At 40.3% G+C, this 24,645-nt stretch overlaps 1 protein-coding gene across 3 annotated transcripts in view; it reads right to left on the bottom strand.

Annotated features, from left to right (window-relative positions):
* Positions 1-24,645, bottom strand: part of DENND2B (DENN domain containing 2B) — a 154,084-nt gene that overhangs the window by 78,027 nt on the left and 51,412 nt on the right. For all 3 annotated transcript variants that reach the window (XM_030950093.1, XM_030950092.1, XM_030950094.1), the window contains one exon: positions 9,375-9,479. In XM_030950093.1, the coding sequence (XP_030805953.1) occupies positions 9,375-9,454 (80 nt within the window). In that variant the 5' untranslated portion in view covers positions 9,455-9,479. The remainder of the gene's footprint in view (positions 1-9,374; positions 9,480-24,645) is intronic.

Genomic DNA, 24,645 nt, shown 5'->3' with positions numbered 1-24,645 from the left:
ATTTTTGCAGGTATATATTTTAATTACATGGATGCTACATGTGTATTTCCATTAGCCCCTGTTTTCCTGCTTGAAGAAAAATGCTTACAGCTTATTTTGCTTTTAAAGGCCGTTTGCTGTCAATGTCCATTCCTCAAGCATGAAGACTGACCCAAGCACTGAGCTAAGTCCCAGTTTCATCACACAATATTGCCTGATGAATAGTGGCTATGTTATTTAGAGGATGAAGCCTGTGAGGATGCTATGTCTGTGCACTTCTTGCTTTATTTTCCCAAGCAAATGGGTTTGGTTTTTTTTTTTCCAGTCAGGGGAGAAACATATTATCTACCTTATTACATTCAGATCTTCCTTTCAAATTTAATCTTCAAAAATTCTGCTATGTCTTCTCTTAATATTGTGCTCTGCACAAGTGGAAAATATCTTTTTAGGATAACCAAACAGTGCAAGAAACTGATTAAGACAACACAGACCCTTCCATTTCTAAGCCACTGATTCAAATCCAGACTGATGAGGGCACAGAATGGAAATTTTTCTCCCACATTGGTGGCTTTTCAAGAACTCAAGTGTAAAGAGATGTGTCTTAGCTCCTAAATGGACAGATATTCACAGAACATGAAAAATCATTTGCAGTGGTCATCACTGGCATCCTTGATGGTCTTTTCAGTGAGATTGTCAGCATCTCCCTGGTCCAGAAAGCAATAGAGTTTCATTCCAGAAAAATTGAAATATTGGCATTATAATGCAAAAATGTTATGCACATGACTACTATGTTCTACTCCCTGAGGACTTCAGTCTCACTTCTTACGGTTGCCCAAAAAACAAATTCACATAAAACTTGTGCTGACTCTCTGATACTGCACAGGTGAGGAATCCTGTGGGTGTTTTAACATGTGTCTTCCTCATTGCTTCTATTCATTACAGTTCAGTGCAGTAAAAGCACTAGAAAGATATCAGAAACATTTCCAAAACCAAGCTCTTGTAATAATTTCCTGTAAAAATATCTACATTTATTTCAGATCATAGTATCCCTGAGTAGCTTATTGTAAATACAGTGATTAAACAAATAAGGATTGCAGTGTTAGTCTAAGTAGTGCAATATTGCACAGTATTGCAATATTGCAGTCTTAATTCTGCAATAGTAGGCATTTAAAATGCCTCTTTAGTGTAACCTCTCACCTAGAACTCATTTTAAAGACTTGCTAGTCTATTTTTTTTTTGTTTCCAGTGGTTTTGGCAAAAATAAACCTTAATGGAAAAGGTAATTTTAATGATAAGGTATGATTTTCTTCACATAAAAACATAAAATTGCAAGTGACATGAGAATTAAGTTACGATGGCAAGGAATTCACTACATGCCTGTAGCCTCTAAGTAATAATAAAGTCAACTTGATCTGAAGCCTTATGAAGCAAAATCCAAACAAAATTTTAGGGTTTGTTGGGTTGTTTTCCTAGGAACCTATGCAAATGGGAGATACTGAAAAAATTTCCAGCTAAAAAAAAAGTGACTTGCTTGACTGACAAGTGCATTCTTCCTGAATGGACTTTTAAAACTAAAGTGAAACAATGCAGCCAGCAACAGAAATAGAATAGCAAAATTCCCCACTGTTTTGAGGAAGCCCAAAGGATGTATCCAGAAGCGGGTCCACTTCTCCAGTTCTATCTCATGATCTAACTAGAAGCTGTCACCTCATCTCACAAACCATTCCTCTCATGTCTGTAGAGCACAGTGCTCACCAGAGTGTTTCTGCAGCCCTGCTGAGGGACTTGCAGAGGTTGCAGCAGGCTCAGCTCTGCCAGGCTGGGGTCAGTGCCCAGCAAGGGAGGGGAACATCGCGCCCCGACCATCGGAAATCAGCAGGACAGTCAAAGCCTGCATTGAAGCCCTTCCCAGCCTCAGGGTCATCTGAACCAGCACTGTGACTCCTTCCCACTACAAATGTTTCTGTTCCTGATGGCCCTCCCACCTCCCATGGCCCAGTTCAGAGCCGAGCTGCCAGAGCTTCATGTCCCAAATGCACCTCCAGTCTCACAGGGTAAAGCACAGCTCTTATTCCCCTCTGAACCAAAGGAAACTCTGCGCTGCTGGGAACCAAGCTGCTGAAAATTTGTCAGCTGCATGTTTCAGGCTGTTTCTGTTTGTAAAGGGAAGGGTACAATATTTGCTAATAGATTTCATATCAGTTATTCAGTTTTCATCATTATTTGGCTGAAGTTTATTTGTATGGTTTTCTAAATCTCAGTGGTTTAAACAAAATTTTTAAAAGCTGTGTTTCATCACAGCTCCAATAACTGAGCATAATGCTTAGTCTTAAAATTTTATTAAATCACTATTCTTCCTGTTTTCAAGCTCACTGTCAAAATATTAAAACTTGGTTCTCTTCTGAAGTAACAAACATTGTCTACAGGGGAATTGTTTTTTTCTTTCTCACAAATTCATAAAGAGCTCATAAACGTTCTCACTAGTACTTCTGAGCAGTAGGCAAATACTTTTGGCAGGAAAATCCATCTCAGCAGTTCAGTGTGGAGTGCCTCATTGCCTTGAGCCCTGCTCAGCTGCCAGGAGATCTCCCACAGCAGAAGGAGAGGTCCCAGTCCAGGCAGTGGGGAAGAGGCTGGGACATGCTGAGACCACGCAAGCTTAACTCACACCACTGGCCTCTTGCTCTAACAAAGTCCCTGATAGCTGCTCTGGCTGGAAAAACTGGGAGATGTTTTAGCCCCAGCCACCCCAAAACTGATGGGGTTTTCTATTTTAAAATAAAAGTGAATTTTTTTTATTTTAAAATAAAGATATTTAAAAGCCCTGGCTTCCTGCTTTAGGCATATATAACTGACTCTCCTTTTCAAGCTGCTCTCACTCCTTCCTCCTCAGAACCCTCAAATAAAACTTGCGTGCCCAAATATGCGCAAAACAGTATCCACTAACCTTCCAAACCATGCACAAATGTCAAAAGTTGTAAACAGCCAGCAGCCACTTCTAGACCTGCTGCCTTCCCTGTTCCTGTGCACTAAGTGTAAGCCCAGGCAGAGAGCACCTTTCAACTTTAATTAAAATGCAGCCTTTCATCTGTAATTGAAATGCAGCCATCCACAAGAGAAACAAGCAGCCTTTCTATCACTCACAGCAATACTTCCACATCCTAAGCAAGGAAAGAGTAAGAGATGAGAAAATACTTTATCATAAGTGTGCTAAGACAATGGTAATCACACAAAAATTAGTGGGAAAATTGCACACATTAGAATTTCAAATAAGATCAAAACCTCATTGCTTTAGAGCAACACAGAGAGCTGAAGATGCATCTTTTGATTTGCAAGTTATTACAGCCTTCATAATGCTCTCCAATTAGAAAACTCAGGGTATGTAAAAAAAAATAAATCTCATAGTCTTTAAATTTATATTCACGTGAAATACATGAATGCAATTAATTACATTTTGTTTATCTTACTGGTAACCATGTTTTTACAGTAGGACCAGGGCTCCACTGTGGTGGATGCAGAGTTATCTCCCTCCCAAGGCTCTGTAACAAATGGGGAGGGAGTTGTTCAGTGTTGTCCTCCCCTTTCTGCCCCTGGAGTCATCCACCCTGGATGTGAACACAGCTCTTCTGCATTAGTCACAGGATAATTCATTGTCAGTGCAGGCAGACTGGATCACATCCGCATGAATGACCTGACAATAAATTTGGGCAGTGCCTACAGTTCCACACAGAGCTGAGGAGCACTGCTTAATGTGCCTTTTTTTTTTCTTGTATTAGGAGTAGCAGAAGGATCGAATGAATAAGAATTAAAGGCATAATGCTACATATCTGATAACACAAACAAATGGCCCTACATTTGCATCCATGAAGGGATGTCTCTAAATGAGAGCCAAGTCCTGCACAGACGTTGCCTCTCTGAAGATGACTCTTCTCCCTAAACAGAGGAGTTTTCCTCAAGACATGAGATTATCTTAGAAATGAAAAATTTACTGTAGAAAGGGAAGAGACTAAAGCACTCTAAGGACAAGCCAGCAGAGCAAAATAACTGCCAGCCCTACTCGAGCACTGACAGCAGAGCACTGCTTAACTCCAGCACTGGATGTATCTACACATTCTTTTATTTAAGAATTCTGGAGGTGTCAAGTCCTAAGGCAAAATATTTCTAGACTTCTGCCCAGCCCATAACCACATAATCCTTTCAAGGGAAACAAAGTATTTTAGTTGGATTTAGTAATATGGACCAAGAATTAATTTCACTTTAAAATAAATAAATACATTTGATATAAAACTGAATGAGCTTGGCTTGAGTATGACTGATTTTGGAAGTGATCACACATCTCAGGTTTTTAAGGCTGAAGCACAGGCACAAAGTCTTCCTTCAACTAAGATTTTTCTAGAAGCTTTCTTAGTTTCTAAGACTTTTCTAAGACTGTTTCTGCCTTGAGAGAAATGCAGTAATAAAACACAGGACCTTGACATGCATGTGAAATGGCTGAGCATGGACCTGTGTACATGATGGAGACAGGAAACCAACCCAAAACAGTATTTCTAGTAACCAACCCATGGGCTTACTTTGTTAAGAAATGTAAGTCATTCTTTTATTTGATACTTAAAGAATTATAAACAATCCACCTGAAACATTCCTGGGGTGTGTCTAGTTACATTAGTCCAGACTTTGTGGTGCTTCTCTATTCTCTTCACAGGAGGTAAGGTAGCTCCACCAATTAAATTTCTGTCCTATTAACTTAAATTCTGGAGAAGGAAAAAGTTCTGAGCTACAAAGCCAGTGCAAACACATCTCAGCAGGTTAGGCTAATGGGGGTGACAAACTCTCAGTAACATCATTAATGTCCTCACATGCTGCTGAGAGATAAAAACCAAAGCCTATATTTAGAGGTTGGTGGGTACTCAGCTCAGTTCTTCCCAAGCAAGAAGATCCAACTCATGGTATCAGATTTCAGTTTTAACTTAGTGTATTTGGCTCAAAGATTCAACTAGGAGTATTTAGAAAGATGTTTTATGAGCCTTATTTGAATAGACACTTTGTAACTTGGTGCTCGTGGCAAATTGCAGATGTAATCCTTCTTTTGCACAAATCTCTGGTGTCTTGCTATAGCACCCCCTGACATCAGCACCCCCAGTTTATTGTGCCAGTAAATCATGATTGCTCAGCTGGAGAACATCCTTCACCAACATCCTCTGGTGAGGACACCACCTTTCCTGTGGAGCTTGGGTGGAAAGACAGCAATCCACATCACAAAATCCAGACTGTGACAAAACACCTGTGATTCCAATGGCACAGCTTTCCTTGGACACATAGCCACTGAGAACAGTTTTCCTCAGACATAGTCCTTTTCCACAACTGGAGTCAGGGTTGCTTTCTGCCTTGGCTATCTTCCCAAATCAAACTCAGAGACGCTAAATTTGAAGGTTTGTTTGAATGTTTGTTCTTGCTCATCACAGCAGTCCCTCTATATATTCTACCAAAGTCACCATGCTAGTAAAACATTTACCTGCAGCAAACAATTTTTGTTCATTGTAATTGTTTTTGTAAAATGTTTTTGAGCTTTCCAAAGCCCTCTTCTATTCTCCAAGTTGGGACCCATACATAAGGCACACCCTGTACCACAGAAAATTTTACATGCAAAGAGAAATTCTGCCACGTACACTGGAAGAAGTCTGTATGTCCAAAATCTGATGTTATTTATGCCTCAGGCAATAAACTCAGACAAAAAAACTGAATCAATGGGGTCCTCTAAAAACAAGCCCTTCCTGTGCTTCAGTTACTGCAGCATTTGAGAAGGCTCAAGTGTATAAAATGCCTTGAGATGCAGAGTTAAGAGATGGCATATTAGCCAGAGGCAAAGACATTAAGAATTGTTTACAGAAGTTATGTAGCCACACAACTCTAAATATTTTTCAGCTCTGGACTGGTTCTTGTTGCATCTAGCACGTCAACCTGAGCTGCAATTTTAAGATATAATGATATATTAATATATAAATCTTTTGTTCAGGATTTTTTTTACTCCTTGTATCTGTCATATTACACAGCCTACAAGTTTGAAAGTCGCATTTTGCTAACTAGAGCCTGACTTCATAGACATAACTATTGCCCTGTTTTAATATGGTGATTAGTACAGTGTAGAGGTGATTTTTAAGTCAAAGACAGTATTGCCATTTCTACATTAACCTTTGATTGCACTGGAAAAAACACAAGTTTTGGACAAATACTAATAATAAATAGAGTTTCTGATAAAACCCAAATACTCCAGATAAACATGAAATCATTTGCTGAGGGAAAGCAAGCCACATTGTAAGGAGAGAGAGCTACAAACACCACTATGCCTTTCTGTGACTTCCGTTCTCCTAAGGTTTCCTCAGAGTTACACTGATCCTCATAACAATGGTGCAATCAAACTCATTTGATGCAACAGGGTCGTGATTGTGCACTAGCCGCAATCATGCTAAGGGCTCTTTTGTCCCCTGCTGAAGGATTAAGAAGATTTCATAGAGCTGCTTCCTGCCAGAATTGCTAAGAAGTCACTTCCAACTACACACAAGGTGCTTTCCTATCCTTCCATTCCTTGGCATTCACCTCAGTGACTCACAAGGAAGGATTAAAGTTGTACTCTGGAAGCTCACTGAAAGCCAGAGTCTCCTTTTGTAAGCATAACAACCCTTCTGCAATTTCTCCAATTTGCTTCCTGTAACTGACTCTTGTTCCAAACAACATCTGAATGTTCCCTCTGGCTTGGACCAAAAAAGCATTCCTGGTCCAAGGTTCAGTCACTGACCATGAGAGTTAGCAGGTGCCTGGAGAAGAGAATAAAAACGTGCAGCACAACTTAACAAGCTTAAGTCTGTTGACTCAGAGATTTTATTTCTGTGACTAAAAGGCTTTGAAAGATTTTTCTTCCATGGATTTGTCTGATTGCAGCATCACATAAGAGTAAGTTTAATGGTTTAAAAACATGCTGCTGAAAAATGCCTTCTTTTCAACTGATTCTCAACCTGTTATCTTCTGGTTTCATTTGATTTGTATTAGTTCTTAAATGCAAAGAGTATTTTTTCCCTATTTATCATCTCTGTTCTATATATAATTTCAGATACTCCTCTTCCCCTTCAATCCCTTCAATTTCCTTTCTAGGATGAAGAGTCACAATAAATCTACTCTTGTCTTGTAGTGAAAATATTTCCTACCTTCAACCACCCTTGTCATTATACAATTTTCCCATTCGGAGCACAGTCAAGTTTTCTGTTCTAACACACACAAAAATCTCAGGTTTTAACAAGTGGTGAATGAACTTCAGGTACCTTTAAAAAATGCATGAGTGTGGTTTTGTTTAAAACACTTCATTTGCTTCAGATCCAAGAGTTCTTTTTCCCCTCCTGTGCTCACAGCAGAAACCCATGAATCTCACAACCAGATTCTGAGGTGAAACTCAGTTATCTTCCCAAATCATGTCCTTGCTCTGTTCTCTGTCTTTCCCTCATTTCCTGAAGTGCCATTCAAACAACTCTGGTGGAAAAATGGCTCTGGTGATTCATGACAGCTAATTCCCGCTCTGGTGAGGACCAAGGGAATTTTAGTTATTGCAAGAATCTTAATGCCTGCAAAGCATGCAGCTCTATGTATGTTTACTTGGAGGCACCTTCTTTCCACTGAGGATTTTTATTATTAAAATTTAAATCTGTGATCTACAGAGATCTGAATCACAGCCAAAGTAATTAGAAAGATTTCTAGAGTCTTTACTGACCTTTGCTTCTGACCTATAAGGAATCACAAAATGTTGAACCAGCTGATGTCACCATATCCCTGAATCACACCTTGCATCTTAGAATGACAGAATCATTGAGGTTGGAAAATACCTTTAAGACTACCAGCTGAACAATCTTGAAACAATAAACCCCACCAAAACCAAGACTGACAAGAAAATAACTCTTAAAAACATATCTTAGCAAGCAGGAGACTGCTACACCTGTTATGCCAGTATCAGCACTAACTGAAACTGCTATCAAGTTTTAAAGTACATTTGCAGGTTTCCAAATGCCCAGTCAAATCCCACAATAAATAGAGACAGTGACAGTTCAGTTTAAGTGAATCTTTGAGCATGCTTACAATAACTTTTGCAAGCTTTAAACTTTTATGATGCCAGCACTTACAACACTGATTTACAGTCTGACTCAAAGGAAGAATGCTCATGGTTGGCTCAGGTAACATCCTCTTGCAGGGTTTCTCAGAGACAGGTGAAGATTACATAAGGCAAAATAATAGATGGAGAAATGGTGCATGGCCACCTATTCATCTCATCCCTTGTTGTGCAAGTGCACCTTAAAGATTCTCCTTAGCTTCAGGCTCTTACTTGTACTTAGAAAAATCTCTTCCTGACAAATTCTAATTGAAACAGATGATGATGATAAGGAAAGACAGTTTATTTGACAGTTACTATCCAATAACTTAGTATCCCACAGTACTTTTTAAGCTATTCAGAATGGAAATTATTTCGAAATAAGAGACTTGTCCATTTTTTGGTGCTGGGAACATGGGTCTAGACTTTGGCAATCTGTCTGCACTGGTAGAAGGACAATAGACATCTTGAGAGCTCCAGAGATCATTAAGTAACTGTTATTAATATCTACATATTAATATCTCTCTAGAAATTCCATCAGCCCCCCTGGCCCTCATTATTTTATCTTTTTACTATTTTGTGCTAGATGGCAAACACACAAACTGGGAAGTGTACAAAGCTATGGACCCCACCTCTGCTGAGCTCTACCACAGCATAATATACCTAATAAAAAAACCAGAATGGATGCTGGTTGTCTGCATCTTTCTTTGACTGCACATTTTAAAAAGTTTAGTTTTTCCCTTAACTGTGAATTACAAAGGTAATCTACTTTGGAAATTATTTTAATGCTACAGAAAGGACAAATAAGCAAAGCAACAGATGAGCCCTGTACTTTACATTCAGCCCTTTCCTACCCACTGCCTGACCTGCTACAGGAGACAGTCTGACCATGGTCTGTGAAGGCAGAAACAGCAGAGGAAATGTGACACAAACCAACATAAAACACCAATTGGAGATTGCAGCACAGGAGAGCTACCATGCAATCATATGGCTGAGGAATTCAGCCCAAAATTTCTGAGCTCTATACAGCACCTTCCACACAGGTCCTTGCTTGCAATCACTCCCATCAAAACCAGCCCATGAGTAGCAATTGTTCAATAAGAAACCTTTCTTCATACCTTGGGTCCTCCACTCCCTATGAAAAACTTCCCTCAGCCCAGCAAAGCTCTCTTTCTATCAGAATAGAGGTTGCTTACCCTGGAACAGACATCTTGTTCCAAACACAGACTTTACTCAAAATCTACAAATCCTGCAGTTGTCCACTTACCTATCCAGAGTGTCCTGAGGCACTTTACTCCCTCCAGCTCTGCTGTTGACACTGCTGTTCTTGTTGGCAGTCATGGTCATTTCTGCTTTCTAGAAATGTGGAGATCTGTGAGAAGAAAAGTCAATTAAGCTTCAGCAAGCCCAAATGACAACTAACTCCTTGAAATACTATTCTGTGTAAAGGCAGAACTCCAGGTTGCTTTTCATTCTATAAAATGCAATCAGTGTAGTGATGATCCTGAAAAACGAAACCCTCAACTGCTGGTATTGCACATTCACAGCCAAATTTGCCACAGCCCAGTGCTATAAATGGAAACAACTTATGAGAAGTAGGTGTGTGGCTCAGGTGCTGGCCAGTCTGACGTACAGAGCTTGATATCAAGCTCACAAAAGATCACAGGTTTGGTGTGGTTCTTCCATCCATCAGAGTATGTGGAGATGCCAGCAACAGCACTGTGTGATACTTGCAAGCACCATAGCTGTGACTGGAAGTTTGACCACATCACAGCTATCCCAAGGAATAAAAAAACCTTTCTCTCCTTTAAAGTGCAACTCTATTATGGAAATATATTCTAATAGTGAAATTTATTCAATGATGAAATTTGGAATATAATTTTCAAATCTGATTGTGACATGAAAATATCACAAGCAGTTTTCTCTATTGACCTCAAGATTCTTTAAGTAAAGCTGTCTTCGGACAGCTTTTAAAACCTCAGGTAATATAAAGAACCTTTATCAATTCCTAGCTGTTTTTTAACTATTTGGTAATCCCAAAAACAGTGAACTTGATTTCAGCCCTGTGTATCAAGTTATGTGCCCAAAAGGTGGGTCTCACTTCTGCGACACTGCTGCCCACTGGCAAAGAAACAGCCCAGTACCATGATTTATTTTGCCTTCATTCTCCTCTGTTAACAGCAATGTCATGCTGTGACTAAAGGGAGAACATGATGATATGGGTAAAGGCCAGGATGTCATCCAAGGGATGCAAAAGCAGGAATCCCTAATATCATTGGGATATCATTAGCCCCTCCATTGACTATATCCAATGTTTCTCCAGTGTAAAGCACAGCTCTTAGTGGCCATTTCTTCTGTCATTGTAATCCCTTGAGGAATATTTTGCAAAATGAGGGAGGAATGTATTTTCATGTCGTGATAAGATTCCTAAAATACCAGAAGAGTCCCTTGAGAAAGAAAAGGAACAGTATTTACTCCACCTGATGCTTACAGGAGTCATTTATGAAGGATTGTGTGGCTCTGCTGGCACCAGTCTGGATGGTTTCTAAGATGCTGCTTACTTTATAAACTAAAATATCGACCATGGTTTACAGCACTGCCACCCAGGGTCTGACCAGAACTACCAATTTTTACGACCATTAACAGCATAGCTAATGCAAAAATAAGGAGTGTTACAAAACTTCTTGTTTACTCAAACCCACAGGAAGCACATTACAGTGCTTGAGAAGCCACTGTAATGTGATGCTGCAAAACAAGCTGGGGGCTGACAACACACAAAAATCCCTGTACTAACAGACCTATCACAGTCAAAGGACATTCTCTAAACCACTTTATTCCAAGCAGTTCTGCCACAAACACGGTCAGAAAATCTGCAGACTGCAGCTCCAGAGGCAGAGTAAATCATGCTGACCACAGACTCAGGTCTACTTGTCCTTCTCTGCTGCCTTGTATCAATTTTCCCAGATTAAGCAGAGATTTTTTTCCCCTGGTTGGTAACATTTTTTTCTAGGCTGAAGCTCCCTAAATTCCTCCAGCGTCTCATTGTTATTGTTAGCGTTACATTATCAAGATTACAGGACTGTTACAGAACTGCCTGTTCCGACTGGAAAAGGGATTGCTTGGGACAAAAAAGGCAGCCTGCTAATGCTGGCCAAGCTTTCTAGGACTGTACATTCCACAGAGAGTAAGCAGTTTTTTTAATGTTTTCCACACACCAGTTCAATACTTCTACTGTGTTAAATCTAAATCACTTATTAACACTTAATGTGAGAAAAATAAGAGAGATAAACATGACATGAGGAGAACAATAGCTGTTAGCATGCATGTATAGCATTAATTTTCCAAGATCTGCTTTTTTGTTCAAGACAAAAAAAAAGCTGAAGAGACCCTCAAAAAGATGGGAGACTGATCTGACACATTAAAAAAATATAGTGTGCTGCTAGTTTTGAGATTTCACTTTTCCCAAACCCAAAAAACAGAAGGGGGGGAGGGAAGAAAAGTATGTCAAAGCTTGATAAAAATCATCATCCTCAACATTTAAAAGGAGTGATTATTTAAATGTTACATTTCAAAGCCTCCTTAAAAGTCAAATAGAACAAAGTGGCTTGCTTTCAACTAAAGACAAACTGAGTTCCTAAAGACAATTTCTCAAGATATGTCAAATTTACTGATATAAATGTGCTCCTTCCCATGCAGCTGAGACTGTGATATATACGGTGATATCAAATGACTTTTCTATTTTTCAATTTTCCTTTAAAGCTTATTTTGGATGAATGTTTTAATGCAGGTGATATCATCCCAGCATATGCAGAAAAAATGCAAACAACATGAACGTGGCAGAAAAGTGTTCAGTCATTTACAGAAGTGCCTGTAAGGAAAGACTTATATCACCCCAAAAAAACTCACACACACTCCCCCCCCATCCACCACTGCATCCCAAAAATAAAGGGAAAAAAATAAAACAGAGACAAAGAAACAAGAGAGAAAACCTAAACTAGGGAGAGAAAACCTAATGTAAATGTTATTGTTATACAGAAAGTTATTTTATAGCCTTCAAATGAGTTTGACAGCCTGCAACTTTATTGAACCTTTGTAGGGTCAGAATCACATCCCTTGGGCTTGGGTGAGAGCATTCCACATTACACTATTTGCAAATTATTCTTCACAAAGCAATGAAAACCAAAATCTCTCAAGTATTGTGACATACTGTTAAAAACAAATCCAAAAAAAATCATGTCACACAAATTCTGCATTGCCTCATAAACCATCTAACAAACCTGGCCTAAAAATGCAGAATTCTTTCTTATTTGTAAATGTAAATAATTCCCCTGAAACCCTTACTTAGCCATAATTTGCGCTTTGCTCCAGATGTGGTTTTACTAATTTCACTAGGATAGCTCTCAAATTGGCAATTTAATGAGCCCAAATGGTAGAATCATTATATCAATTTTGCCTGAAACATCCACAAACCATTTATCAGGATCAAAAACTAAAGATGACAGGCAAATATGAGAAATTAGGTGATGGCAACATGGGATCTGCTGCTCGTGCTAGGCTAGGGTTCAGCATCCTGACTAAATAGGGCTGCTACAAAGTGGATGTTTCCTAAGAGATCTTTATCATTGCAAGAAGCTCCAATGACAGAATATTTCTCATGGACCATCTTCCCCCCTGTTTATGGTATACTTACACCTTTAAAATTTAACTGTAGCTTGGAGATTTTAATGGGGCACTGAAAGCCATCACACTTTGGGTTAATGAACAGTACAGCATCACTGAATGTCTAATTCCACTAACAGGTAATGGGTAAACCCTCTGCTCCTCCTCTCTGCAGTTTAAAATTATTCTTAATTTCCTAAAGCATCCCAACACTTTGGAAGCACCCACCCTCAATCCCACAACTGAAAAAGTGGAAGGGTGGGGTTTTTTTCACTAAAAGTTGTGAATGGGAGTGGGTTGAGCAGTGAGGCTTAGAGCAAGCCCCTGAAAAGTCAAGGCAACACAGATTGCTTAAATTGCTTTTTAGTTTCAAGAAAGCCTCCTGCTTTCTAATACACAGTGTCTATCTGTTAGCACATTCCAAGAACTGATTTCTTCCTCTCCTTCTGTGGAAGGTGAATATCATTGAACCCAGAAGAACAGTTTACATGTGGTGTCTGATGGCTTGGGAACCTCTGAATGTAAGTTCCCAAGCCCTCTCCTGGCATTATCACTATGTCTTGTAATCTACTTGAGATCTTGAGTTCTGATTGAGTTTTCATGCAGATTACCTTCCCCTTGAAATTCCACTGATCTGGGGTCTGGAAAGTATGGGAAAATACTACTCCTTTGGTCTGTCCCACAGGGCAGAGACCTGGAGGCATAACAGGAAGTCATAACAGGGAAGAACTACAGGCGGCTGAAACAAACTCATGTTTTTGAAAAACTACAATAAACACAGACTTTCATAAATATATTTTAATAATTGATGTGTCTACTTATTTTTCACTTAATAGTAGCTGCAACAGAATGGCTTTAGCCATTAATAAGTTAGCTTAACACATTAATTTGCTTTTCTGAGTGCTTTGAGGGAGCTTGCCCACACATCTAGAGGTGTAATAGAGCTGAATGTTTGTTTAGGAGTTACAGCCTGCTTTGTGACAATTTGCCTACTCCCTTCCAGTAAAACAGATAATTATGTCCTTCCAGAATGACATCAGTTCTGATGAACTGGAAAGCCCAATAAAATGTTTAAAGATTGCTGCCTTGAGAGGGCGTCTGCAGAGACTCCTGAGAACATTGTTACCAGGCTCATCAGGAATACCCGTTCTCTGGGCTGGGATTAACTCCACAGTCTCATCCAAAATTTCCCTCCCTATAATCCTCAGCCTGTGGATTTCAACCAAGTCAGTGACCAGTCTCTCTGCTAAGCTTTCACAGCTAGGTGGCAACTTTAATTCTAGCACAAACTTCCTACTATAACCAGGAGGACTGGTGAACTTGGCTGCCATTGACCCTTGCAATGCCCAAACCACCCTCTCAGCACTTCAGTCCCCCCTGAACTGGTACTACTGGGAAACTGATGTTACAGCACCTACTTGAGGCAAAAGAAGTTACCTCCCCCAGGCACTCTGACCAAAGCAAAAACAGCTCTCCATGCACCCTTCACCCTCCTTTCCTGTTTTTCTGCCACCTAAAATGCTTCGCCCTTTTCTGATGTTCTTGTTCTTTCCTATTTGGTACCTTTATTCTGTCTTCCTCACCCTACTTTATCTTCTTATTACTTCATTTATCTTCTCCCCCTCCTTAATTGAAAGTGGGCAATATCTGGTGGAGAGAACAGACCTTACTTGAAATATATTGCAGTCCAAACCTAATGTCTGAACTAGGTAAGAACTTAGGGCTAAGCTCCTCCATTACCCTTAGCAATCCTAGGGCAACCACAGCTTTCAAACTGAAAAGAAAACAACATGAAAATCAACGAAGAAGACATTTAGAGAAGAAGGCATGAACAGAAAACATGTCTGTTACTGAACCAGAAATTAGTCTTTCCTTTTGTAGGCTGAAGAAAAGGTTTGGGTTTGAAAAAAATACATTGACTATTTTAATTGAAAAACTACATTGACTATTTCAAGCTTAAATATCTTGATTTGAGATACCAGGGTAGAAAGGGTCTACTTAGAAACTATGCCCAACATATATCACAATTCTTTGGTATTATTCTTCTTTTGTTCTTTCCCTTCATCCTCAAGATTTTTGCATAAAAACAACCATTTAAATCTCAGGAGCTCACCTGTTCCTGTTGCTTACTCCTCAGTGAAGTCATAATGCTCTAATAGTTTCATCAATACCATTTGCACAATAATGAATTGCTTCTTGTGACACAAAAACCAAATTATAAATTTGCTAAGGAATGAGAGTTGGGTAGCTTTGAGGAACAAAGATTCTTTTTCATTAATATCTCTTGTGTCACAAAGGATACAATAAATAAGAAAATAGAGAGAGATTTCCCACAGGGCGTGACCAGTCTCTAAAAACATCCCAATGCAATTCACAAAGTGAACAAACAAAGACAAAAGTCTTAGTAAGTCTTAGAAGGAACTTCCCAGTTGAGCTGACACCAATGACTGAGCCCTCCTCACACCAAGGCTGACTGACAAAGTCTGCCAGACAGCTGAGAAGCATCCTGGCTTTGCAACTGCTGTAGGTTTTGATTTGTTAGAGCATCATCTGAGAGCATCTACATGGGTCACAGCCATCCTACAGAGCACCCTGCTGTGCCCAGAGTTGTCAGCACACCTCCCTTCCTGTCAGGCACATGTGGCTCCCTCTCAGAGCCCTGCTAGAGTAAGAATTGTAAAATTATTAGCAGTTATAGGCCTTGCAAAGTGTTGTAATGATAAATGATAAGAGGAAGGGCAATCATCTTTGGATACCTCAGTAAGGTCAAGAGCTGACCTGTGGTGATAGCATGAATCTCCTTCTGGTTACATCACTGTGTGTAAGTGACTGTTCTGAGCCAGTATCTCCCACAAGCAGGTCCTGTCCATGATACCCAAGCTGGAAGTGCTAATGCTTCCAGTGGAGAAACTATTCATTTGCACGGACTGTCTCAATATGATGATATAAAAGCACCCTGGGAGGATGAGGTATGGGCTGGACACCTCATGGATATAAGTGGAAAACACTGGCCAAAGTTGTCTTGGCTTGTACAAAGCTATGAGAACAACATTGGGTCTGTCTCTTTAGCTCTTGGCAGTTACGCAGGGAATCTGTAGAAAGGCACACAAAAGATTTTAATTCCCCTAGAGAAGATCTTAACTCCCCTGTATCCAAAGTACATCCAGAAGTGAACCTGGACACAGGCATTAGCAGCAACAAATGGGATGGCAACTAAGTCCATTGTTTGTATTAGGGATTTGTGCAGGAACCTTTCAGGAAGGTATCTGTTTACATTTAGAAATTATGTTCTTGCACTTAAAGCAACATCTGCAGGATGCAGAAGTTCTGAGCTGTGTTGGAGCTCTGACAGGGATTTCAGCCACAGTCTTAGGAAACCTGTTTAGAGGTAAGATCCACAAATTCAGTGCCAGAGATTAAAGCCCACCACCCACATTCTGGCATTTGGTTGAAAGGCTCATTTTCTCAAAGGTACTCCTATTTTTCCTACTACATCGGGAATCTATCCAAATCTCCAAATGTCACTGCTATACCAGAGATGGAGGCTTAAAACTGGCCTGATTTGAGGCAATGAGCAGCTCTCTCGTGCACAGTGGCTATCTGATTCAGATTCCCTTCATATCTATGAACACCTTGGCTACCACCTCCCTCTCCTTCACAATCTACATGTCTCAAGCCAAATGAAATGAACCCAAGCCCCCTGTGCTCCCAGGACGATAAACTGCAATGAGGTGTGAGCAGCCTGACTGAAAGGTATGTCCATGCCCTGCCTAAAGTTCCCACATCAGACATTTAAGTAAAGAATTATCAGAGAGAAACATGGAGCCAGAAAAATGAGTGAATCCCAACCTCCCTCCTAGCTGCTGAAACAGAGGACGTATGTAAGAGAAGAAGCAGAGAGGAGGGCTGAGGTTCAGACAAACATCAGAAGAGCTCAAGACTGGTAGAGCAAAGGTGAGGTGAAGGATAGCTAACATACTATAAGAAAAACACAAATGGGAAACAAGAAAGTGAAGAGATTTTTTTTTAATGAAAGAGCAATAAGAAACCCCAGGTGGGGAGAGAAATACAGACCCCTTCTTCCCCTCCACACTGGGAACACACTCTGTGTCCCCCAGAGAAAGCAGCCCAACTTTCCTCATGCTCCAGGATGTTTTCATTCCATGGCTAAAATCTTCCTCATTTAATAAACTTGGAATTTTTCTGAAGATACTTCAAGAAAAATGGATCTGCAATACTGACATGAGACTTTACCAAAAGACACATCTATTGCTGCAGTCCTGCAAAGCAGGTGTAAGTCCATGAGAGTGAGAAGTGCTCAGGGTCTGCATAGCTGCTCATTCAATACACAAACTCAAATCTAAATTCAAGTTTTTGAGTCCCTGATTCATGGGTAGAAGCCTCATCCCCCCCCACACAAACAGCCCTGCAGTGATTGCAGTAGACTTGCTGTTCCTAGATTCCTGCCGTTTCTTTACAGAACTGGTTATAAGGGAGATTAGAGGAAAAAGAGAAGAGGAAAAATGACTGAGAGGATATTGGCAAAATGACAATATAGCAGAATGACAAAAACTAAGCACAGCAAACTACTTATTCCCTTTGTTAATGAAAATTATAGTAGCTATAGCAACAAAAATGGGGCAGGGAGAAAAAGAAGTCCAAGACACTTCAAAATCTCCAAAGAACACAGCTTTCTAATATGGCAAATCAAGATTTCTGGCACCAGCAGCTCCTACAAGACAGGGCTGTAGTAGTGCACCATGGTTTCAATTAAAGGTACCAATCATTACCCAGTACATCTGGGCTCAGCAGTTGACAGGCAACACCATCTCTTCCAGTGAGCCACAATCCTTCAGGCACTGAACTCGCTTCTCTTGCTGTATGATGGGCCCTGCAGCCCCATTTCTGGTGGATTTACCTCATATTGCCTGTCAAGCCCTGTGACAGAGCGACTAATGTCACTGCCCAACAGAGACCTCTCCTGTTCCCAAGCCTTTGTGCCTGCATCCCCTCACCAGCCACCACACCCGGATATCCCTGTGGGTGCTGCCCACAGCACAGCCCTGCACTCAGCAGGCATCTCAGGGAGAAAGGCATTTCAGTTCCCTGCTGCCTGGGTGTATTTTCCTTCTCAAATACACACACTTGCAAGCTCAAAGAGGGGAGGAATGTCTGGCACTTCTGCGGTGACCATCTGGCAGAAGCACTGCTCCATTTTCTGGCAACTTGACCAGAGCCTTAGAACAATTATTTCAATTCCTGATTCAAGCACTGGAGACAGAAGATCAAGTTACATTTCTCTCCAGCCATCAACACTAATTCAGTTTTTACTAAGTCAGCCTTGCTGGAATTTCACTCTTCCACACTAAAACCAAAAAGAAAAAAAAAGGAAAGTGTGAATCTACACTGAAAAGCCAGTAGAAGAAACATAAGGAATTTCAAGAGTTGCCCTTCATGAATGTAAAAAATGCCAGTAAGATCCAAGAGAAAAGGAACTGTTTCTTCCTAGAAAGAACATTTTTATAAGATAAAATGATGAGGAACTGGATGTATTGAAAATTACATGAAATCATGGTACTCTGTGATATCCCCTGTCTTTATAACAACCATGTAAATAAGCTTTCTTGCCTTACTGTCACAAGCTGATTGCGAGTTAGAGAGAGTGCCTTCCCACCTATGGCTCAGCCACAGGTATCCACAGGCATCAGCAGAGGCGCTTTTCCCAAGGTAAGGGTTCAGCTCCCACAGCTCTGACCTTTGCCATCTGTATGAAAGGAAAGTTTCAACAAACTACCACAAGCAAAAGTGTTATAAATCACCTTTCATCAGGCCTCCAACCACTAGCCAGAGAAACAACTGGAAACACTTAAACCTGTTTTAACATTCCTTGGAGGAGGAGGCAGGGAAACACTTCCCCATCTACCCACTGGAGCTGATTGCAGCCACCAAACCACTCTGGACAGTGGCTCCTGCCAGTGGAGTTTCTGTTGAGGATTTCTGCAGCAGCTGCCCTTCCCAGCAGAGATAGAAAACCCAGCAGCAGCCACAGAAACTCCAGCTCTGTTCCCATGCGCACTGCATCCAGAGTGGCGGGAGGGAACCGCAGGGGTTTAGAAGGAGGCAAACAGAAACAAATCCACAAACAAACTGTGAATGTATCACATATCTTTTAAACCTTCACATGCTGGGAGACAGTATTTGATGATTTGAAAGAGCTTCTCTTCTTTCCTTTTATGAAAATGATTTACATGCAGCTGTGTACATGACATGTTGGAGCCTTCTCAAGAGACCAGCTGCTGTTGCAAAGAACTCACACTTCTATGATAGGAATTTCATAAATGAAGGCACTAACTATCTTCCCAGATGCAGGCTTGAATAGACCCACTGTGCTGGAGAGTTCTGCTGAGGGAACAATCTTTCTTCACAGCCCACAGAGCAGGAGTAAACCTGACACAGAGGAGCATTACAGCCCAAACTGCTTCATTCTCAGATTGGAGAGAGAGACCCACAGGGGCTGTCAGACAAGCACTGCCCTCATCACACAGGCCTGTGAAGAATGCTCCCAAGCTTCCCAAATCCCACTTCTCTGCTTGCACTCCAAGTCTGAACATCTGTAATGCCAGAGAGGGCACGGGAGAGCACAGCCTCAGAAACGTGTCAGGTAGAAAATGTGATCCCACGCCCTTACAGTCAGCTGGATGTGTCCAGGAATAACAAGTAGCCAGTGTGTGCAGGAACAGGGTCCCCTTTCTTGTTTGCAGTTTAGCTACAGTGCCATAATGTGCTGCCACTTATGTTTAACAATATTGAAACATGTAACCTTAACTTGAAATATTTGTGTGAAATCATTAATTTTATCCAGACAGCATTTGGAATGTTGCACCAGCATTCCTGCTCAAAGTTTTAGCACTGGTGCTCCTACTTTAGCTCAGTTCAAAACTGGGAGTAAAATATAATTTAATAGCAATTTGATTTTGCAATGATCTCATTGAAAAGGCATACGCAGCATTGCCCCTGCAACACAGAAACAGCCACAAGATAAACCTAAGGGACACAGATTAACACTCTGATCAGATAAATTTCAGCCCCTTCTCCCTTGCAGGGAATGTTTTGGCCTTTTGCCAACCAGAAAGCATTCCACACAAAGAAGGGTAAATTTGGTATAGCACCCATATGGAAATATCCTCTTCACAACAAGGCCAGGGTATAAAATCTGTTATCTGAACACACGTGCTCTCTTACTTGGAACATGAGTGAGCCTACAGCAGAGTATGACACAAACTTTCCCCATCTCAAGGGAGTCCATATTTGAGCAAGCTTTAGAATGGCACTGGCACTAAAGCTGGAATTCATCTTTGTTTTTTTCTTTTCTATGGTTTTAAGCTGAATGCAGAAGTCCAATTTGGATCTGCTCCCAATACAATAAAATTTTTATTGTTTCTTTTGAAGTGTGGTTACTGTAGACAATAACTCTGCATCAACCAGACCTCCAGAATCGGACCTGTCTACTCACAACAAAAATGCCAAAGTAGATTTTGCTATGATCAACTATGGAACAGCCTGAAGTTGTGTCAGGGGCAGTTTAGGCTTGATATTAGGAAAAGGTTCTTGAAAAGGTTCTTCACTCCAGAGATCTTTGGGCACTGGAACAGCTCCCCAGGGCAGTGGTCACAGCACCAAGCCTGACAGAGCTCGAGAAGCATTTGGTCAATGCCCTCAAGCAGCTGGTGTGACTTTTGTGGTGTCCTGGGCAGGGCCAGGAGCTGGACTCCACGCTCCTCATAGGTCCCTTCCAACTCAGCTTATTCTCTGATAACATACAGTTCATTTAGTGAAAGGGAACGCTACAATTCTATTCTGCTTTCATAGACTTAATGCTTATGCAGTTCTCATCTTAACTCTAGTTTCAGACACTCCTTTGCTACTGCTCATAGAGGGTGATACCAGAAAGGAAATTACAGCTCAGACTTCTCTCCTGTTTCCTACTCCTTTCACTGTCCTCCTTCAGATCAGGGGCACACACACTCATCTTCCCAATACCAGGTAACAGAGAATTTAAAAATGTGCATCTACAAATAGACGAATTGCTACAGATAGAGATACTACACACACAATCTGATAGTAAACTTCACAAATAAAACTTCTTCTCCAGAAAGTAAATTGAGCAGAATGAAGTATACACACCGAGTATATAAACAACATTTTCCTACTAAAAATTCCATCATCACAAAAGAAATAAATCTTTTAAGGTTAAAAAAAACTTTATTGCACAGAAACTCTTCAGTATCAGCTTCCTGTGAATGTATTTTCACTTGTGTTTGATTAATGAACAAATCAAAATATTCAAGACAGATACGAAACAGTTTTGTCTGGCATGAAGTTGGCATTGCCAGATTCCCTGTGGTCTCCAGTTGGTACCACAAACTTGGCCACAGCTTATTCAAAACTCAGTCCTAGTGTTCCAAAAGGTAGATAAATATCTATGAACATTTTTGTGGTGCCAGGAAGGTGATTTGTATTGTAGAGACAGATAAAATTGTACCTGTGCCCAGTGCACAGTGGACAAAAGCTGACTGACAGCAGATTCCATCCTGCTACAACAAAAATGCCATTTACAACTCCAAAAGGTAAAGATCTGTAAGATTATTAATCCAGTTCAGATACCTTTTGTGACTAGCTACTCATCTGACAATTTAGGGATGAGACGTTCTAACTGATAATTTGTGTTGAAATTTGTAGATGTTACAGATGCAGCAGGATTCACAGGTTTCTACAGAGCAGGAATTCCTGAAATTTCCTGATGGAAAAACTGCCTCTCTCTTCTAGTGTGTGCCTATTACTTAATATCTGAACTCCTACCTCATTTCCCCCAGACAAATATTCTCCTATTTAGCCTAAAGAAGAACATATGGTGGGACATCCACGTGCAACAAGTTTTCTTTATCCTATGTTTTAGATGCAAAAGTCATGTTAGGATTTTTTCTGATCCTAGGGAATCTAAAGGTGTGACAAACATGAAATTCACTGCGGCTGATTCTTCGCAGTAGCTGTATTCTAGGCGAGGCTCTAAAGAAAATCTATGTGAGAAAATGGTTTGAAGTTTCAGGGCTTTTTTTCAAATTGCAGTTTAATTTTATGGCAACTTCAAGGTGTTATCTCTGCTCTTTCAGACAACTGCATTTTCTCAACTCTGACCAGTCTTTTCATCAAAAAGCCAATGAGGTTGGAGTCTCTGTGTGTGTGACAAATTCACCTCATGCTGTAGCAAAACTTCAAGCAACTACTCCCTTGAGTTCTCACAGAAGGGAGTTTTGGCCCTTCCAGTTTTAATGCAAAAGCTGGAGCCGCAACACAAAAAATGAGAGCTCTTTGGAAATGCAACCACACCCCACTCATTTTCTGCTCTGTGCCCCATGTCCCCACCCACAAATACACAACAGAGGAATACCAGCTGTTGAAACTTTGCAGATGGCAAATCCAATATTGTGCCATTTTGGACTTTCTCCTCAAAGGATCGTTCCACATGCCCTCTTTTATAGGGTTGGGATTTCTTTTCTTGGGAGGATGGATAGTTGGGCATGGAAAATATCTGTGGGCATGAACAATGGGGAAATGGCATTTATAAACTGAAATAAAGCCTTTCCAATTTGTGGAAACAGCTGGAGGGAGGAAAGAGTCATATGAATAAGATACTTGAAACTCAACAGGCTGCTGACAGTGAGTCCTTTCAGATCCTACTATGGCCATACTCGTACATGACAGTACCACATTTAGATTTGTAACTAAGGGTGAGTCAATGCACAGTGATGTACCCAGCATTTTGTTTCACGACACTGAGTTTAATCAATCCATCCTTCCCCTACACATAATTTGTGGGGAAGGAAGAGCTGTTTCTTTGGCATCTTGTGTATTTCATGGTGCTGTACAAGTGCTAGAACGAGCATTAATTTTCAGTGCTGCTTGAAGCAGACAATTCATTCAACACAAAAGTATTAAACTCAGCAGTCAGTCCGGGGATGGCTGCACAGGCACCTTCAAGAGAGCATCTACTGAGCTTCATGTTTCTCAGAAGGTATTTCACTCCTGCCACACACAAAGAGGCTTTCAGGTTGCAAAAGGAATCCTGTTTCTCACAAGAAAAGAGGGAGACTTTCAGTGTATGTCATTCAATACAGCACGTTTTCAGAGTAATTCCACAAGTGAATGCCCAATGAAAATAGACAAAAAAACAGAGCCAAAAGTCCACATGAGGAAGCACCATAACAATATCATTAAAAGCATTACAGAAGTCTTTCAAAACACTGTCAGCAAGGTACTTTACCCATGTTAAGGAGAAGCAAATACATTTTAAGAAATAATTTTCTTTTTCTATTGGAAGAAGTAAAAGCTACTTGCCAGCTAAATATTTTTCCTCAAAGCTACCCTTCTTCAGCCAAGCCCCATTAATCATTGTGCTGTTAGACAAGATTGCTTTGATGTTCAAAGATCATACAGAAGATTTAAGACAGCAAGATGTCTGAAAAATTCAGTGATAATGTCAAGGTAAATCAAGGTAAAAAGTGTTTACTCAGTTCTAATTTAGTCAAGAGTTTTACATGTTTCTCATGAAGTTTATCTACTTTTGATTGTTATTTTATTTTATCTAGCACTACATACTGCAAAGCCTCTATTATTACTATTGCCTGACTTACCCAGTCACTTGGAAACTCAAACCATCTAAGGAGAAACAAAGACTAAATTAGAAATACTCTTCTCTGTAAGGAGCTGGGAAGAGGAAAAGTGTTGACTTTGATTGAAGGGGTCCAACAGCCCTGTTCAGATTAGCCAAGCAATTTGAGTCTCACTGAGTATTCTCTGAGAGCCTGGGCAAAACATGGGATTTTGGTGTTTGTTAGAGGGTGTTGTGGGGGTCAAAATTAAAGTTCTTTTTGGGCACTATAAACAACAAAGAAAACCCACACTTCCTCTATCAAACAGCACATGGATCCCCCAATAACTAATTTCAGCAGAAACTATTATTAAAAATTCTTTTGGAAAGTATTCGAGGTATGGTTTATGGGCAGAAAAGCATTTTAAAAATACACATTAATGCTTCCATTAAGAAACAAAAAATAGAAACATGCAGACAAATAACTATTTAAACTAACACTTTGGCAACAACAACAAAAAAATATTCAGTACATCACTTAACAAATGGATTTGACCCAGATTGCTACCCTCTGTTTTAAGAGAACATTCTTGAGAAGAGTTCACAGGCTGCTGGTACTACTAATTTATCTCAATTGTGTTACAGCTTTCAAAGAGTCAGTAAAAGACTTGCAACATCCGTTCCCACTTGGTTGCCTACACATATTCTCACCAGTAAGGGCCATGAAAAGAAGCTGAACTAAAACTGAAAACAAGAAAAATTTTAAATCATAATCAGCAGTTGAAGGGAAGGGTGCTTCTTCTACATACTAAGCAAGAGACTTGAAGGTTCTGCCCCAATAGCAACCTTGGCTTGCTCTCCACTTCATATAGTCCCCAGTTCCTGTGACAAGATTGTTTTCAGTTAAAATTTGTTCTTGCTTGCTTTCAGCCCACCTGGGCTGTCTTCATTTTCAGGTGAAGACACTGTCACGCCATTTCCTTTATTTCAGTCTTAAAAATCACCAACTCAGCTGTGTAGAGGGAGAAAATCTAACTGCATATCCCTTTTAATGAACATTTTTATGGAGATAGTGGATGAAAGTAGTCTCAAGATAGTAGTTCATTAATAAGCTCTGTACAACAGGATATTTTTCTCTCAACAGTAGTCTTATCTTAACACTCTTATCAATTCACTCTTCAGTTGCTCTACTGATTCTAAATTTCTCTCTGTGGTTCTCCTACTGAGCAAA

The sequence above is a fragment of the Camarhynchus parvulus genome, chromosome 5 (genome assembly GCF_901933205.1).
Source record: "Camarhynchus parvulus chromosome 5, STF_HiC, whole genome shotgun sequence".
Taxonomy (NCBI): Eukaryota; Metazoa; Chordata; class Aves; order Passeriformes; family Thraupidae; genus Camarhynchus; species Camarhynchus parvulus.
Note: the sequence above shows the minus strand (reverse complement) of the source record. Positions and strands in the feature narration are given on the sequence as shown.